The sequence below is a fragment of the Lates calcarifer genome, linkage group LG7_1 (assembly GCF_001640805.2).
Source record: "Lates calcarifer isolate ASB-BC8 linkage group LG7_1, TLL_Latcal_v3, whole genome shotgun sequence".
NCBI classification, from domain to species: domain Eukaryota; kingdom Metazoa; phylum Chordata; class Actinopteri; family Centropomidae; genus Lates; species Lates calcarifer.
Window position 1 is genome coordinate 14,137,923 of NC_066839.1, and position 18,836 is coordinate 14,156,758.

An 18,836-nucleotide genomic window follows, 5' to 3' on the forward strand; every position below is an offset into this window, starting at 1 on the left:
AACTCCTAAATTATCTAGGATAGCTCCACAGATTCCCAGGCTGAGGAGCTGCCAGCAGGTGGTTGCTTTCCTCAGACTGAGGCAGAGAGCCTGGACTTTTGAAGAGAGGAAGCCATGATATTCTTTTACTTTGATGTTGGCGAGCTCATAAAAGGGTACTTCCTTGCCTTGATCAGCAGCATACTTTCTTATTTATTCAGTAAGATTTCATAACATTAAGTACAATGTGGAATCTGGCTGTCACTGCAGAGATGAAAGTAGCTATAAGTTTGCCTTAAGTCTGCAATAAGCAGCAGGGATATACTGCTAAGTCCAAAAATCACGTTGGAGCCAACAGAGCCAGGCAATTTGTATTATCAACAAATGCACAGATCACACTGATTAGTTTGGGTATGCCTATTAAAAACACAATAAATCACATAGATTAAAAAGCTGCTGAACTGATGGTTTTAAAGGAATAGTTTACGGTACTGGGTCACACATGCAGAAGAAGCTAGCTTGGTGATTCTTTCTTTATATGCTGCTTCCAGTATCTGAAACCGCTTGGTCTTGGAGCCCAACAAAATTTAATGCTCTAGCATCCTATAATTACCACTTGTGGCTGCAGCTGCTACCGCTGCTGCTGCTCATCAAAAGTTACATTGTGTTGCTTTAATTCTGTTGGACTTGTGATTTAAAAAAAAAAACAGCATAAGTCACCACATCTTAGCTGTGAGTTTTCACACCTCTCCGTTAATCCCCCTAATGTATGCATGTGAAATTTTGATTATACCACACAACGGGACAACAGATGATCTTCTTTGTCTATCAGCAGTATTCCTAGATGGCTGCAATACGGTGATATTTTCTGATCATAAGGCTCATTATTATTGTTCAGACAGACAATGCAGAGCCATTGCTTGTGCCTGATGTGCTCCTTCTCTGTGCGGATCCTTTTGTGGAAGAATGGCCCGATGTGAATGGTAAGGGTTTCCTGCTGATTCATGCTGCAGTCAAATAGTCTCAGCAGAGTTTCTGCTGTACACGACCCTTTGAACACAAGAGGAAATGGAGCCCCTAACCTTGTCAGTGTGCTGCCTATCAAGCTACAGTGGCCCAATTTAAAAATTCAGATCTGTTATTCATAAGGCTCAGGACTGTCCAATGAGCACATAAGAACATGAACAAGTCTCCAGTGACCAGAAACTGCAGTTTGATCTGTAAAAAATTTACAAGGCACAAGCAGCAAACAGTAAAACTAAGACTTCCTTGATGTCTACAGTCAAATTATTTTACATTACTCTGGTGTTCTATTATGTTTCAGTTGTGAATGTTTGCTATTGACATAAGATCCAAAACACATCCACTTACAGAAAGACTGATGGTATGAAGATTTCTTTAGTAATCTTAAGGTGTGGGTGTGTGTTATTCTTGTGTTTACGAGGATGTTTGATAAGAATCTGTCTGACACATTTGAGTGGCTGTGAGACAGATAAGACTGACTGTAATGATTAACCCCCCCCCACACACACACACACGCACAGAATAATTATCAGAGTAATTAGCTTTCTCAGCAACTCAAAATCTTTATTGGTCCTCTGTGAGTATTAGCTTCTTCACCCAAGGCACTTTTCCCTACAAAGCTCCCTGATTATTGTTTAGTCTCCCAGACTGCATTATCGCGCGGCGCCTTCCACAGCCATATTCAGGACTTAAGGCTCAGCAACATGAAGATTACAATGGATCCCAAAATTATTCTGGAGAAAATGATCTTTTTTTTTGTTACTTAAAATGGTGCATGTGATGCGACGCCGCCATTGCGTACATATTCATTAAGCCTTATTAGTGGCCTGAAACCTCAATTTGAATTCTGATTCCCTCTGATAACATTTGTCCTCTGAGAAGAAGTGTGAAAATGACTCATGTAGCTTATTATCGCTCATCTGTGTGGAGTGTGAATGTTTTCCACATGTCTGTGTGGGTTCCCTCTGTATGTTCTTGTTTCCTCCCACAGTCCAAAGTCATGCGGTTTATGTGGATGGAAACTCTGAATTGCCTACACGTGTAAATGTGAGTGTGAATGTGATGGTCAACATGTGTTAACACTATGACAGACTGCCCAGGGGGGTACGCCGCCTCTTGTACAAGGGTCTGCTAAGATAGGCTCCAGCTCCACAACATTTTTAAGACCATACTGTAAGGAGTTTATAAAATGGATGAACAGATGGTTAACTGATGGTGTATAGAGGTGAAATTTGTCTGACTATGTTAAAGCCCCTGAAAACTTGGTTTCAAATTTTAGGTTTTTCCGTAAAACATTAAAGATTCACAATTAAAATTGAAGGAAAAAAAAAGTTCTCAGTCATTATTTATTCATAGTTTGACAGTATGCAAACAAAACTTCCCCACAACTGCCATTATATTTTGATTCAAATGTTGCTATACTGATTGGTGCAAGGAAATAACTGTACATCGTGACATCATCTTTTTCCAACTGAACCACGCCCACTTCAAATTAGTAAAAAAAAAATAATAAAGAAGGACAAAAACATAATAAATACTGATATCAATGCTATGAAGTAACCAAAACTGTTCCACCTTTGGCAGACAATTGTGTGCTCGTGTTGAGCCTCATCGCTTATAGTGAGAAGCTAACAGAGAGAATGGGTTTTAAGTAAGAAATGAATTGGTAAATTTTCAGCTTCCTCGCAAGATTTAATTTGTAACAATAAAAGTAAGAGTGATTTAACAAGTCGGCATTTTCCACGTCTTCCCCTTGCTTTGTCTCATTTGAAATTGTTTTTTAGTTCTACCAAACTCTCTCTCGGGTTGCAAAACAAGCAGGAATGTGCAGCAGCAAGAGCCAAGGGCCAAAATACAACAGTTAAGCAAAAGGCCAAATAATAACTGTTAGACATTAATTATTTAGACACAGAACAAGTGGCACTCTAGATTTCCTGTCATCACAACGCTTATTAAAATGCTGTGTTAAAAACTCTCAACTCAAAATAACCCTGAAACGCATTTATATTCTGAACTGTTCTTTAACTTCAACAATCAGATGATTTAATATTTAACTACGACCCCACTGAACACAGAGATTGTTTGTCACATGAGAAGCCTTTAAAAATAGAAGCAGGTCTTTATCCAGCGCTCACCTACAGTTTTATAGGAGCTGCTGCTCCATCAATCTCAATCCAATCTGGGCAGGAAGGAAAGCAGAAAAACTTGTCTGCTCTCAGCGCTTCAAACTATTTCCACTGATCCTGTCTGCATTTATTACCTATCAATATTTATGTGCTAGCAAACAGCATCCTCAATCCAGTGTTGAATAAGACATGCATGGGTATTGATCCTCCCGCCGAACAGCTGCGTCTACTTTAATGGAATAACTAAACCGATGGGCTCAGGTAAATGGGCTCATTCAAGTTAATGCTCACTGACACACACTGCATTTAAAATAAAACAATCACAGAATTAACGTGTTGATTTGCCTCATTTTCCTCATCTGTTACTGGTACTTCAAATGCCGTTCGTTTTGACTGTCAAAATACTTACTAAATGATAGTCTGTGTTGCCTTTTACTGTAAAAACTGCACACTTCCCAATCAACATGTCTGTATTGATGAACTGATGTATTGATAAAAGACTGAATGAAGATAAATGCTGTGTGAATGGATGGGTGAATATTTTTGTTGCTTTTGGAGCCTCCACTCTTTGTTTTTCGTTATGACTGTTGCTTGGTGATGGTGTTTGAAAGTGAAAATTTGTGGGGGAGATGTATGAATGAAGGACACCTTTGATCTAGCATAAATCTACCTAGTTCTCTTCATCCTCCACTCTCTCTCTCTTCTCTTTCTCCTCCACGTGTTACTGTAAATGAATGAGCCCAGCTGTGAAGCCTGGAGGCTACAAGTTTCACATTGAATTCTGTCCAAGTACCAGAAAAGGACTTCAGTCCAGGTTGGTTTCATTCAAAACCTGCTGCTTTATTACGAAGAGAATGAACAAAAGGATGAGCCAGGAAAAGGGGATGCAGAGAAACATGAGCAACAGAATGAATTTGTTTTTCAAGTTTGACTTGATTGCTGAGCTCAGAAGTACCAGACACATGAACTTAAACCACCAAGACCTAATTAAATGAATGTATTCCAAATTCATTCACAAAACACAAGAGCAACAGTGTCACCAGTGGACTAAACAGTGTGTTGATTTGCTCTAACGTGAGCAGCAACTGTTAGCATGCCCTGCTAGCTTCCCAGTCAGGGTTAAAATGAAATAATTTCATTTTTAGTTATCACTTAAAATACTAAGACTAACTAGCTCTACACTACAATCCATGAACATTGCTGTAAGATTTGTGGGTCATTTGCCAAATATACATGTATGTTAGTGCAGTGTATGATTGTGTACTTACAGCTATCCTCCTCTTCAGAAATGAGCTTGACCACGTAGCAGGCATAGATAAACCCCACCAACTAGAGACAAAGAAAGCAGCAGAAACAAAAGAGAGATCATTTTTTTATGTAAAATATAAAGGATAGATAGATAGATAGATAGATAGATAGATAGATAGATAGATAGATAGATAGATAGATAGATAGATAGATAGAGAAAACACGGACACTAAACAATTAGTTGGAACAGACAGTGAAAACAGGTGTTGGTGTAAGTGGAGCAGAACAGCACTGTGGTATTTTGCTCCAAAATAGAGCACTTGAATCAGTCGGTGCACACACTCACACGCACATGCACGCGCGCGTGCGCACACACACAGAATGTCTGGCGTCTTCAATGACAAACACAAGGTTACGTTTTTAGAGCTGCACTGACATTGTTTAAAAACACATCTTAGATCCAAACAGAAATAAAATAAAGAATTGTCAAAATCTTGTCTCTGTTATGGGATTGTGGGTAAACTTAAGGAAGATTGTGATCACTGAAACTGCGTTTCCATCTCCCTCTGTTGCTTTGGTATTACAACGTCGGGGCAGATAGTCCCATATTTGTCGCTATTGTCAAAAAATGAAAACCTTACACTGCCACCCACTCTGACGAGGCTTTGTCGGGTTGGGCTTGTAACCAAAAACACAGAGATGTCCCTCACATTGTTCTGCCTCATGGTCTCACATCTCTTTGAGGCCATTCACAAACCTGAAAACAATAACGACTGCAGATTGAACTATTGAAAAGGGGGCTACAGTGCTGCTCTGCTGTGTGCTGTAATTGTTACCATAAAAAGATTGCATTAAACACGTCTGTGTGTGTGTGTGTGCGCAGTGTTTAGACAGTGATATAGCAGTCCACATTAGTAGAACACCTTTGCTCCCTGATCTGCTCTCTCATTGGCTGACTGTTTCCAAGGCGACCGACAGGAGGCAGCTGATTGGAGCAAAGATGCAGGAAGGCACGGTCAACTTAAGGTCAGCATTTTAGTGACCTTATTAACCCACAATGATACAGGGGGGAAGAGAGACAGAGAGAGAGAGAGAGAGAGAAGAGAAATGTGGGGAGAGGAAGAGACAGGCAGATAGTGATGGAGGTATATGTGTTTACACGAGGCTGTTAAACTAAAATATTATCCCAAATAAGGAGGCCTTATTGCTCCAAATAAGGATTTAAGTGTAGGAAAAATGACATTGACCCGGTTGGTATTCTATTGACTACACAGACACACACACGGCTATACACAAGCACATAAACACACACAGCGAGCTGCAAATGTGGGCAACTACATTTGAGATTCAGTGTATATCTCAAGGTCTTGACCTCATTTAGTCTAAATAATGTTCAGCTCCCAAAGCTCCTCTCTCCTCCATCCTTTTCTCATACCCTCTCCCTCGCTTACTGTTTCCCTCCAGCTTCCCGCTCCTCTTCCTTCCTCTCTCTCTTTCCCCTATGCCACTATTTCCTTCCTTCACCTTGTCTTTATTTCTCTCCCTCTCTATCCTCCTCCTGTCCCTGACAAGTAAATGAGTCATAGAAATATAGTGTTTTGCTCAGCAGGGGATGAATTTACTTTGAGATGAGCCAAATACTGAAAGGAGACAACACTGCCAGTATCAGCATGGGGATCAACAGTGATGAGAAGATCGATTAGGATAAAATAGGGGGCTTTCTGTAGCAGAAAAGCAGAAAAACCTTGAAAAATTACCACGAGTTGAAGTTGGTGATTAACTTTACCAGCTCCAAAATCTCACTTGTCACTACCACTGACAGGAGTTTAGTCTGAATACCTCTATTTTGAAAGATTAAGATGACCTCGCTCAAGCCACACACTGCCTCCCCCGCCTGCTGCCACTCCAGCTAAAATGATTTATTGTTAATATTCATTCTAAAGGAGACTTTCAATGTTACAAAGTCAAAATGTTGTGTAAAAGACTTTGAAGAGTTCGGGGACTTTTCTGTCGCACGGAGTAAGAGCTGATCCAGGGCCTGTTCTGTCTTCTGCAGGCTCATTGCCTCTGAAAATGACTTTTGGGTGCAGTTTTGTTAGCACCACTGAACAGAGTGCAGAGAGCCGTGCCCATGCTGCAATAGAGAACATTTGATCAGCTGTGACAGAGTGCGTTTCTCTGCACATCAATATCCTGTTAATATTCTGGATACTCAAGTATTCCGTTTTGGTGTTGCTGCATGTAAACATAATATCCTGTTTACAATAAATCCAATTCTATCTTCTCCTGATAACCAGGGTGCACCAATATTAGCTATGACGTGTGTGCTCCTTATCGTGTTTATTGTTGGAGTCGGTTTGGTGCCTGCAGTTATATTTGGACTATCCCATTCACAAACCCTGAAAAGTTATGTATTTAGCATTTCAAGTTTTGCAGCTACCCAAACCATATTTCATATCTAAAGTACATAAGAAAATCTCCAGGAACAGGTGTTGTTATGACTAAGATTTAGATCAAAATACATCTAAACAACCATCCACATCTCTTAGCCCACGGCACTGTATTCATGACACTGACATTCTCCTTGAAGATAACTTTATTTATTTCTTTTCTTTTCTACAGTATTTTACTCACAGTGACACATTGAAGCTCGCAGCACACACATTATCATATATCTGCCAAGTGAAATGACAAAACAAGTATGAACATTTTACCAAGGTTTATGTTTGTGGGAATTAATTGAACAACTCATCTGTTTTTCACTTCAGCTTTGATTGTATTTCAACTGACTTCAACTTCTTTCAGTATTTCAACTATTTCAAAAATGTGTACTGGAAATTTCCACGCACATTCACATTTTCTTTTCAGTTTCAAACTATTTCTCAGGAGCTAATGAACAATTAATGGCTACAGAGTGGTAATAATGGTGGCTGACAGTGTGTGTGTGAAAGAAATAAAAAGAAATTGTTGTTCTGAACATTTCTCCACTGGCTTGCAGCTTCTTTCTGCATTTAGATGGACCGAATTAAAGTGAGCTGCTCAGACAGACACCGGCTCCTTTTCTCTGTCTTAATTTTATTTTGTCTGTGGATTAGGGTTACCTAGTTACCACAGCAAAACTGAAGGATGTTCGGTGTGATGCGCAAAATGAAAATAGCACCACTCCAGCATGGACTCAGACAGGGTGCCTGACCCGAAAGGCCTGACAAGCAATAACTTGTACAACTTCACTACTTCACCTCACAGAGTCATGTACCTCATTCAGAGCAGAAACCATTTCTATGGGGTTTCACACACCTGTTCCAGGAGGCAGGAAGACGGTCTTTATTCCTTAAACATACTGTACAGCAGGTGCTTGTTGCCATGGTAAACACGGCAAATGTAGATAGTTAAGCAACAATAAGTCAGCAAAACCTGGTGGAATTATCTTAAGGGGAGGGGAGAGTAATAGTATGGGTAATAAACTGTCAAATTTACATGTTCTCGCCTCTCCACAATAGTTGACTGCAACATCTTTTCCCTTCAGAGCTTGAACAAAATGTTCTGAACAAATGCAATGATGATGACTGCAAAATGAGCTTCCTGCACTGCAGATACGCCTGCTACTTTCACAGTGCTTTCCCAGTTTTGTCCATTTTATACTGAGGCACAGTGCCATGTTTTCAATCTCAACTCCTGAAGTTTATCTACAGCTTCTTGGCGTACTTGATTTGGTCATTTGGCCTTAATATCAGATTTGTCTGTGTTAGAAGTAATTAAGTGAATTGAGTGAAAGAAATGAAAATGAAATGAGGTGTTGCAGTGGTTGGTTCTGTCACCTCACAGCAACACTGTCCTGGGGTTGAACCTGGCTGGCAGGTTGAATTGGTAACCCTAAACTCTGCTCTGTGATTAGTAGTGAGAACAGCTGTAATAGACTGGTGACCCCGTCCAGGGCGTATCCTGCCTCCTGCCCGGTGAGCAGGCTGGGATTGGCTGGGCTGGACTTTTATCTAAAGCCATGCTAGAGGCTTTGTGAGGCTGTACTTACAGGCATTAGAGCTAAATATTAACCCTAGCATGCTTACATGCTTACAATGAAAATATCAACATGATAGTGTTCAGCAGGTGTAATGTTAACAATCTCAGTTTAGTGTGTTAGCATGATAACATTTGCTAATTAGCATCAAACACAAAGTACAGCTGAGGTTGATGAATATGAAATTCATTTTGCAGGTATGTGGTCATAAACCAAAATATAGGACAGTTACAAGTTTTAACCTCATGGTGGCGCTAGACGAAAGTCAAGGGAAAAGTCATTAGGATTCATCCTCTGGGCACCATGAATGCCACGTTGCTAGCATGGCTAAAAAAAACATGCAATGAATGCTCTTTGAAAAGGAACCTGATATACAACTGATGTACTTTCTATCACATTTCATAACAAAATCAATGTAATAAATATGGTAGGATTTTAAGATGTTTTTTTTTTAAAGTACAGATATAGCCTACAGTGTCAGGATACTTTTACATTACAAGATTTATCACCAGATTTTACTGTCATCTTGCAGGTAAAAGCTCTGCGAAAAACCTTACAGATAACACTGTGCCCATAATGATCAAGAGGCCCATAAAAGTGTAGGGCTACATTACCCACATGGAGAGGAAATGTCATTAAACTAGAAAAAGATAACTGAATCATCATTCTCTCCTACAATAATCAAGTCCCAAATGCTCCCTTAGCAGAGATTTCGAGAACACCTGGAAGTTTTGAAAGGAGCTCAGGGAAAAATTAGTTGAATGTCAAACAGCTGGTGTTCGATCGGGAAGGGAAAACCTGCACTCTGTGTTCTGCATAGAGACGCTGAGGCCAAAAATCCAGAGGAAAGCATCACGGGAGGAGACCTTTTACAAGAGCAAGGACAGATGCCAGGGGAAGGCAGCTATAGGTCAGTCACCCAGTGACGCAGTTTGTCCTCTATCAAGGAGGACGGTGAGGTTGCATTTTGCCAAAACAATCACAGCGGAAAGTGCTGACGGTGCCGAACCCTCCTCCCTCAAGGTCTGTAAAACTTGCAAAACTGAGTCCGCTCACAGGTTGATATACAACCAGTAGATCATGACGTCATTTAGATCCATAATGAATTCTGTCCACCTTCTTTAGCCCCACATCCTCCCCTGTTGATGAGGAATTGTAGAGTTGTTGCCTGATTTGTCTGATTATCTTGCTTTGTATTGAAAGCATTACCCTAAGATGAAAATGTATTCATCTCAAATGAAACAATCCATTACTGCTGCATCATTCTGCTGCAGATAAATTGTGCTGTGATGAAGGTGTCACATCCATTGGATTAAATCTGTTTATGTGCTGATGACTCCCGCTTCAACCCAAACTAATGTTTTGCTCCAGTTTCTTCCCGCCATGCTCGCTGTAAATTATTTGTGATGAAAATATTTTGTCAGCGAGTCAGAGCTGCATCGAAAAAAATCGCTGTAATGCTAGAATCAATAATTATGTCTAATCACTTTCATCTAAATTAGTTTGTGCCATTTGGTGCTAGTGTAAAACTCCTACACACATCTTACAGCAACAATTAATGAGCCATAAATGAAGTAAAGTGCAGTATCAACCTGGCTCACCCGCAGAGGATGTTTGTTTTCATCTGATGTCACAGCTCTTGGGTGCAACAATTCTGCAGCTGCCATCCACCAACCCCTTGTCGCACGCTTTTGTTTAACTGATTTAAGAATTTCAGTGTTGCATGTCTTAATTTGAAAAAAAAAAAACAAAAACAAACAAACAAAAAAAAAAGGCAGATTTTACTTATTCAGCGAATATGGGATTAGTGCTGTAGAGCACGGCGGTTGCCTTGGTTGACTGACATTCAATTCTCCTACATTGTTCTTTCTCTTCCCTGATCTTTGAATAACAAGAGCTATGAAAACCAATCTGGTCCCAGTGCTGCTTCCATGAATACAATTTGACCCTAACATGACATCATTGTCTGGTATCAACCACAACAATGTCACATCCAATACAGTTGATGAAAACAAAAATAAAAACAACACTTCATATGCTAATGACTCACATTCCTACTTTCTCAATGATGAACAAGCAAATCCTAGAAACTGTTTCAGCCACTTTTACTGGAGGGTTTTTTTTTGTTTTAATTACAATATATAAACAATTGTGGTGATTTCAGAATCCTGAGTATGTTTCTTTTTGGTTGTGGCCATTAAAAACCACAGCTATCTCACCGATCACTGTGACAGGATAGACCTTGGGTTGTCTACAGTTTTTCCCAGGATTATTCTAAATGAGCGTCACACCTGATGGTTCACAGTTGTCTTGGTTTGTTGTTTTTTTGTTTTTTGTTTTTTGTTTTTTTACATTGCTTCACTGTGGTGTAAGAATTAGAAATAAAATCATCAAATGAAGTATTTGTGAAGACATCATCACAAGTCCACATTTTAGTTTTTATCTTCAGTGCCTTGGTAACAGAGACTTAATATAGATCATACTGCCAGCTGGTTACAGACTATTGTGACACAACTGTTTCAACATTTACCATAACTATGTCAAGGACTTGAGCACAATATATTTGACTATAGGTGATGATAATGCCCAGTATTTAGTTCAAAGTGAGCATAATATGTGCACAGTCTCTCAAACAGCTTGCTCAGTGTTGATAAAAGGTGTAGCATGCAAACAAGCAGGCGTAGCTAATGATAATTTTCTTCATGTGAACCTGTAATGTGTCATAGTCAAGGTTATTTGACTGTGGAAGGCTGAGTGTATGTGGGTTTTCTTTCCTACCAGTAACAACAGTAGGTGATTTCTCTGATTAGTTCCTCCATTCTGGCTGAAGTTATGTTAATCACTGAAATTACTTGCAGGCATGCACTCTAGACCACTGAGCCAGCAGGAAATCTTATCTTAGATGTTTGTTTTTTTTTTGCAAAATATCATTTAATTATCACTCTATCTATGTTATTAGCAGGTAGAATAAAGCTGGGGAAAACAACTGTAATCAGAGAACTCATACTTGCGCACTCCCCCACTGTGCTACAGTCTGGCAGTGATGGCGTTAGCCTACATTTCACTGAAGACTCTCAGGATCTCCCTGGAGAATCCCTATGCTTGGCTTCAGCTCAGATATTCATACTGTGCACCAAACTGTAAAGAGACAGAGTGAGTTAACTCTTCAAAAATATGTAAGTCATTTGTAGTAGCAGTCAGGCAGAAAACCAGTCATCACAAGTCAATTAATCAGTTAACAACTCAACATGTAAACCATATGAAATATACCAGCTATGACCAATGCCTGAAGAAGCTGGATGTGAAACATCATTTTCTTTTCAGATAAATGTTCTTATCTCACATAGAAATAAAAACAGGATTTGGTGCATGGTCACATCTAAACTTCTACAACATATGAGTTTGTAAATCAGTAAGCCAGAAACAAAATCAGACAGGCAGTGAGCCAGTTAGACAGGCAAACTAGTCCATCACATACCCAACTGACCACCCAGCCAAACAAAAATAAGCTCTGCTGAAGACCTTGACAGCTGCATATGCCTCAGTGGCTGTTCTGGCTTCCACACACCACTGTCCTGACATATCTTCATTTGAGTTTGTTTTTTATGTTGTCCATCCAACATCTGCCCCTCCAGTCACACCCCTACCCTTTCCCCTCATTTTTTTTTTCACCACAGGAATCAGTTAACCATCCAGCTAACCGGTGAATATGCACACAACCGGTCACTTTACAGCCCAACCTAATCAGAAACCCAAAATCCCTCACTTAGTCAGCCAGTACACTGGTTGAACGTATGTTATTAAGCACCCTGACAGTGTTTCCACCAATTACAGTAAACCAGCCAGCCAGTCAGCCAGTGAACCAGTCAGACTGTTGAGTGTGTGCTCATGGAGCATGACAGTGTTTCCACACACCAATTACAGTGAGACAGTGGTACAGCTGTGTGGTGGCTTGGCACTCAGCCACACTATAAGTACCACTATCGATTGACAGAGAGACACAGAGAGTGCATGGGGAAAACGGGTGAGAGAGACAGTCATGCTAAGTGAGGGAGGAAGATGCAGAATGAAAAATAAAAAAAGGCAGGCAGACTGAAAACTCCCAAACTCTTTCTCTCTCCCTCTCTCTGTAATGGCGTAATGATGCATGCAGTCACATTAAAGTGTCGGTTTGTTTATTGCGTGCGCGTGTGTATACATATGCATGTGTACACCCAGAAAAAAACAGAGCTACAGTACAGAGAAGACTGGGATGAAAAGTGACAGGCCTCCCTCATTCCCACTCTTTCTTTCTCTCTCCGCTGTCTCTTCTGATCCTGCTAATTATCGCAGTTTGACAGTGCAGTAGAGGAAGAAATACAGAGGGCGAGGGTAAGAGACAGGCAGAGGAAAACAGAGAAAACGAAATCGGTTTTGCAACAATGAAATAAGACAGAGAGCAAAAGAGAGACACAAAAAAATGCAGAGATAGAGAGGGACAGTCTCCAAAGAAGCTTATCCAGCCCATTCTATGTTAATGAGAGTATGAAGTTATTAACTTAATAGAGCCTAGTGTGCTTTTTCTTTACTCTAAAACAGATACCACAAAGTTGCTCAATCACCCACCATTCCCTAACCAATTGCAACAGACAAAGAAGTTGTCATGGTTGTAATGCACTTTAGGATACATTAAACATAATGTACTGGTGAGTGTAACTGTGTAGAACACCAATGGAATAATTGCACTTATATCAAAACACTGTGACACAAAGAACAGAATTTAACTACTACATATTTTCATTCTCTCCACACAAAAACACATTCACAGAAACTCAGACTGTCATACCAGACTTTTTAAATTAAAGCTAAGACACTACAATGTCAAAACTTTGGAGGCACTGAAGCTATAGTTCAGTATTTTCAGAAACCTTGGCAAACAATCAGCTGCTTTAAATACAGTTACATATTTAGCCTAGCTTAGCATAAAGGTGAGGGGATGCACTTGGTGTGGCTTTGTCCAAAAAATATATGCCTACAAGAACATGTTAACTAGCATCTTGTTTGTTTAACCCTTATAAGAAATGTAAAAACAACACTTTGTGTTTTTTTAGAAGGGTTATTGCTTTCTTCTTTTAGCATATTTTATCACCTGTAGCTTCTAGTCTTTATGCTAGCTAGGCTAGATGCATCCTGACACCAAGCTACAAGTGATAATATTAACTGTCTTTATGAGAAAGAAAGCAAAAAAGAGTATTTTGCAAAATGTTACACTGTTTTTTGCAAATGTTTTTTTTTAGAACTGCTACATATTTAACATCCAAGCAACAGATTCTTCCATTAGTTAGAAGGACATTTAAAGCCATAAAGCCAGTAGTGTAATGTATACTACATTCTGGTACTTGAGTTTGAAATTACAGTGAATACTAGAAGGTACTTATTTAGCTCAAGTACTTACAGCCAGGAGTATCTGCAGTGAGGAGTGAGCCACCTCTATGAACTGAAAATCCATCAGACAGCCAGATATAGATATATATCGGTGGTCCTCAGGTGCCCAGGAGGGAGGAGGGGTGATGGGTGTCACCCTGCACCCCGGGCCGTTCTCCATCCACCAGGAGCGATGCATGGACAGGTTGAAAGTCAGCACGAGGTCAGAGTCCTGGCAAGACACAGAGGGAGAGACAGATAGCCAGAAAGTGAGTTGAATTACATCCTCTGACAGAAGACAGATCAGGAAAAGGCGTAGGCAGGCTGAATGTCAGGGCACGTTCTAACCAAGTTTTAATTAAAACCAAACTGTTTGTCATATCCAGGTCTGAGAGATAGATAGACATAAAAAGATAGGGGGAGGTGGTTTGGCTAGAGCTAAAAATAGATGTCAGATTTATAATTCCAAAGATCTGGGATCACTCAGATCAGATCTGACTCATACACATGCAGGGTTATGATGAGGACAATAAGGGAGGGAGAGAGAAGAACAATGGGAGGAAGCTAGAGAAGGAAAGGAAGGGAGAGGGGAAAAAAAGAGAGAGATTGAAACAAGATCGGTTTTGATTTGGCATTTCTTGATCCAACAAAAGCTCTTATATGATGCTTTCAGGGGTTTGTGTTGTGGTGTCATGGAAGGGTCAGCAAAATGTTACTGTTGTGGTTTTAGGCAACATATTTCTGATTTGTTCTCCTGATTTATCTCTCCTTAAGATGGACAGTCCCACAACTATGGGAGCCATAAAAAATTGAGAGGCAAAATTACCGATGGGGTTCATAACCACACAAGCAAATCAGTTAATCTACCACTTTGGACACCGAGAGTGAAATATCTCGACAAATACTAAATGAATTGCCATGAAATTTAGTTTGTTGTTCATTGTTCTGAGAGGATGAATCCTAGTCTTTGGTAATTTGTGATTTTTTTTCTCTTTATTTGCTCAGATTAACCTCCACAGCATGAACAGCCCCATCACTGGCAGAGAAAATTCAATTACAGCCAGGAGGAGCAAAAAAAAAAAAAAAAAAAAAAAAGAACAACTGACAACCAATAAATAAATAAACATTTTCTGTTCCTCACTGTTTCAGTTCTACTTCATAGCAGCACAGAGAGACCACGTACAATAGCAGTGGCCCCTGCAGTTACATTGCAGAGTGTCTGCTTTGGTTCCTCTTCTAATCCTTTCAATTCTAAAAGCCCAAAAGATGCCCAATAAATCAGTTATGATAATCGCCTTGCTTTAAATAATGCACATATTAACGACTCCACTTTGCAGGGGGAGACATAGATCATTCATCAGATGGCCATGCAAACTGCCCTGACACACACAGACACACGTCCACACTCGCACACACTTGCTCTTGTGCTGCTTTCCCATTAGTGAAATGAAAAGCTCTTTAAAAGCAGACTGAAAGCAAAAACAACTTTCACCTCATTTGCTAATTTTCTCTGTGGTGATATGTCTCTTTATAAAGAAAAATTATAAAACATGTATTCGTCTATCAAAATCCTATTACTTCTCATTCCTAGAAAGCCACGTTCCTCTGTGATTATTTTACTGAAATAGCAGTCAAACCATACACGTTAAAGAAAGTATATTTTCAATGTCAATTTTAACAACTATAGCATACTAGAATGAATGGATCCCATAAAGGTAGGGAAGCTCACTAATTTTCAACAGGAACCACATTGTCAATATTTGAGTAACTTATTCTATTGAAGAACACAAATCTTTAAATAGAGCTTTAAATAGAGACTCAGCTCTTCCATCAACACCCAAATCAATACTGTCTGTTCTTACACTGTATAATCCCACCTTGTCTTTATTTTCACCTGTCCCACTTATCCTCCCACCACATCCACACTCGACTGTCACCTCCCTCCATATTGTTTCTTAATTTCTTTTCCTGTTCTCCTCTCTATTATCTCATATTGTGCTCTCTCTAACACCCCCATCCCCCGTCCACACACACACACACACCTTTTCTCCCCTCTTTTTATTCCCTTGGCCTCTCTCTATTTCAGTGTAATGAGTAAATGCCTCATTAGCGCGGTGCTCTGATTAATGCCATCTCCCCTTGTTGTGCTCCTCTTTTTAATGAGTAAAATCTCTCTAAATTTCTCTCTTGCTCCCTCTCTGCCATCACTCTCCCCCAGTCCGTCTCCTCCTGTCACTGCCTTGCTCCAAATCTTTCCTTCTCTTCCTCTCTTGTTTTTTCTTCCCTTCACCTATTTTCTTTATAGCTCTTGCCACTGCGCCTTTCACTGCTCTCACCCTCTTTCTTTCTCACTGTTAGATGGGGTTGGAAGGGGGGTAATAATTATTTCAATACAGTCTGTATCAGGACTTTACTAATGAGCCTCTCGAACAAGCACACACACATAAACAGAAAAGTAATTATCAGTGAAAAGCTGAATTTGGCAACATGTCATCCAGGACCAAGCAGGATGCAATGCTACTAATTCTGCTACTAATATTCTCTCACTTTGTGAACACCATGAAAGGGGACATGTCATGAAGAAAAATGTATCTGAACCCAGCCAAGCTGTTAGTTTGGCAAAGTTAGCTGTGCTAACCACTTGTAGATCATGGGAAGAAAAGCAGCTGCAACTTAATTCAACTTGTGAGAAATAAAAAGCAGCATTACTTCATATATATGTCAGAAACAGCACAAAGATGCAAAATAATAAAAGTAATAAAATAAGTTTTAACAATATAATATATGCAATATTACCAGCAAAAAGTTAATGCCGAGAGAGAAAAAGTCTTGTCTCTTCTCAAAATTGCTAGTAAAACTCAATATGCCAGCTTTAAAGGGCCAGTGTGTAACATTTACAGCAGAACATCTATTAGCAGAAATGGAATATAATATACATACATATATTTTATTGGTGTATAATCACCTAAAACTAATAATTGTGTTTTTGTTCACTTAGAATGAGTCTCTTATATCTACATAGGGAGCGGGTCCTTCGACAGTAGCCCAGAGTGGACAAACTGAATGTTTTTTTGCACTGATGCCGAAGTTTGTGTATGGAAGACAATGAAGACAAAGAGGAAGAAAGGTCAGGTATTACCAATAGTTTTACAGACTAACAACTAAATACAATATCTAAATATAGGTATATAAACAAACCATTTTACTTTACAGACTAATTGAAGTGGTGGTTTCAGGGAGTTATGTGCTGGGCTATAATTAGTGAGCTTTAGCTGTATTCATAGGTAGATGTGTCTTAACCTTTGGACAAAGCTAAGCTAGCTGTTTTCCAGTCTGTATGCTAATCTAAGATAACTGTCTCCTCTATACTCCATTGTACCTGCACTGAAGCAACGTCAATGTGATGTCATATTGTTTTTGTGATTACTTGTATCAACAGCAAAAAACAAAAAACAAAAAACACCACTAACAATAAAACAGATCCAGAAAAGCAAGGCAGACTTTTCTGTCTTCCTTTTCCATTGCACTGTCTGAAGATCCTGTGCTTGTGTGTGAGTTCATTGAGGTTACAGGCAGTAGACTGCATACTACTACTACTATTACTACTAATAATAGTGATAATAATAAAATAAAAGTATGATCTCCTTTCTGTCGTTGCCAACAAAACAAGCCTCTACCAACACAGATAGAGAAAATGTGATATTAAAAAAGCACTTGGAAATTCAGCCTATTTCTCCAGAGCATGTATAACACAAGTGTGTGGAGATATTACTTTTGTAATAACAAATAATCCAAATATGGCGAATTAGCGTTCACAACGTGCACAAAGGATTTGGAGGCAAAGCTCAAATGACTCCATACTCACAAGTGGAATACAAAACAATTAAACTGCAGTTCTGTGCTGGCATTGATGTATTGATTTTATATGGTGGGGTTTATTTTGCATTGCAGCATTTAACCCACCAGGATGATGAAGCCATAGCTCCAAAATAATTTTGAGATATTAATCTGTCTGGTGATGAATGACCTGTTTGGCTTGTAACTGCAAATAGAAAATATCGGTCAGACTTGTACTAATATTTCTGACTGTGTGTGTGTGTGTGTGTGTGTGTGTGTGTGTGTATGTGTGTGTGTGTGTGTGTGTGTATGTGTGTGTGTGTGTGTGTGTGTGTGTGTGAGTGCCATTTTTGACAGTCTCTCCACATCTTTCCTCCATACATTTCCTCCATACATTTCCTCCTCTCTTGTCGTGTCTCACCTCTCTTGTTATCCCCTCTCACACACACACTCACACAATAACACACACAGTCTATAATTTCCAGTGTGCTAGTTGAGGATCATGCACTCATGCTCTCAGGTCTTTGTCTCTGACTGTGGGCTAGTGCCGCTTCAGTGAACCACATCTGCTTTTTCTCTGCCTTTCTCTCTACCGCTCCCTCTCATGCTGCCTTCGCCCTTCTCTCTCTCTCTCTCTCTCTCTCTCTCTCTCTCTCTCTAGATTTCACCTCAATTTCCCACTTCTCTATTTTCCTTTGTCTTTAGCTCCCAAGAGATGGAGAAATGGAGAGGGAAAAGACCACTCGTCCCTCTGATGATCTGATACTCAACAAGGGAGGAATGATGCCCCTTTAATGCTACCTGGAGCTAAATTTGAGCCTAGTTTAACAGTTAAAGTGAAAACACAGACAATCTGGGAGAGATGTGTGTTTACAACAAAACATAAAGCTCTAAACCTTGGCAAGAGAAGAAAAAGAGGTACTTGGAAATAACTATTAAGCAGCATGGTGTCCAAATCTGATTAGAGCAGATGAATCGTTGATAAAAAGTGTTTTTTCTAATCTATTAACCATGTTTTTCATGCACGTATCTATTCATACAGTCCAGTTCATTCTCTGAGGGGGGTGAGCAATCACCTGCTCCTGTTTAATCACCTGCAATCACCTGCTCCCATTTACAAAAAAATAAAATTACAATCAAATTTCCCATTATCATTCTGCACACAGATTAACCTTAATTTTTCCTGAGGTCAATTTGCCTTT

General features: G+C 39.6%; 1 protein-coding gene across 1 annotated transcript in view; it reads right to left on the minus strand.

The window, feature by feature from the left end:
- nkain2 (sodium/potassium transporting ATPase interacting 2) overlaps positions 1 to 18,836 on the minus strand; it is a 72,414-nt gene that overhangs the window by 5,158 nt on the left and 48,420 nt on the right. The window contains exons 4-5 of the mRNA XM_018696149.2: positions 13,829 to 14,029; positions 4,397 to 4,457 (exon numbers count right to left, since the gene is read on the minus strand). Coding sequence (XP_018551665.1) covers positions 4,397 to 4,457; positions 13,829 to 14,029 — 262 coding nt within the window. The remainder of the gene's footprint in view (positions 1 to 4,396; positions 4,458 to 13,828; positions 14,030 to 18,836) is intronic.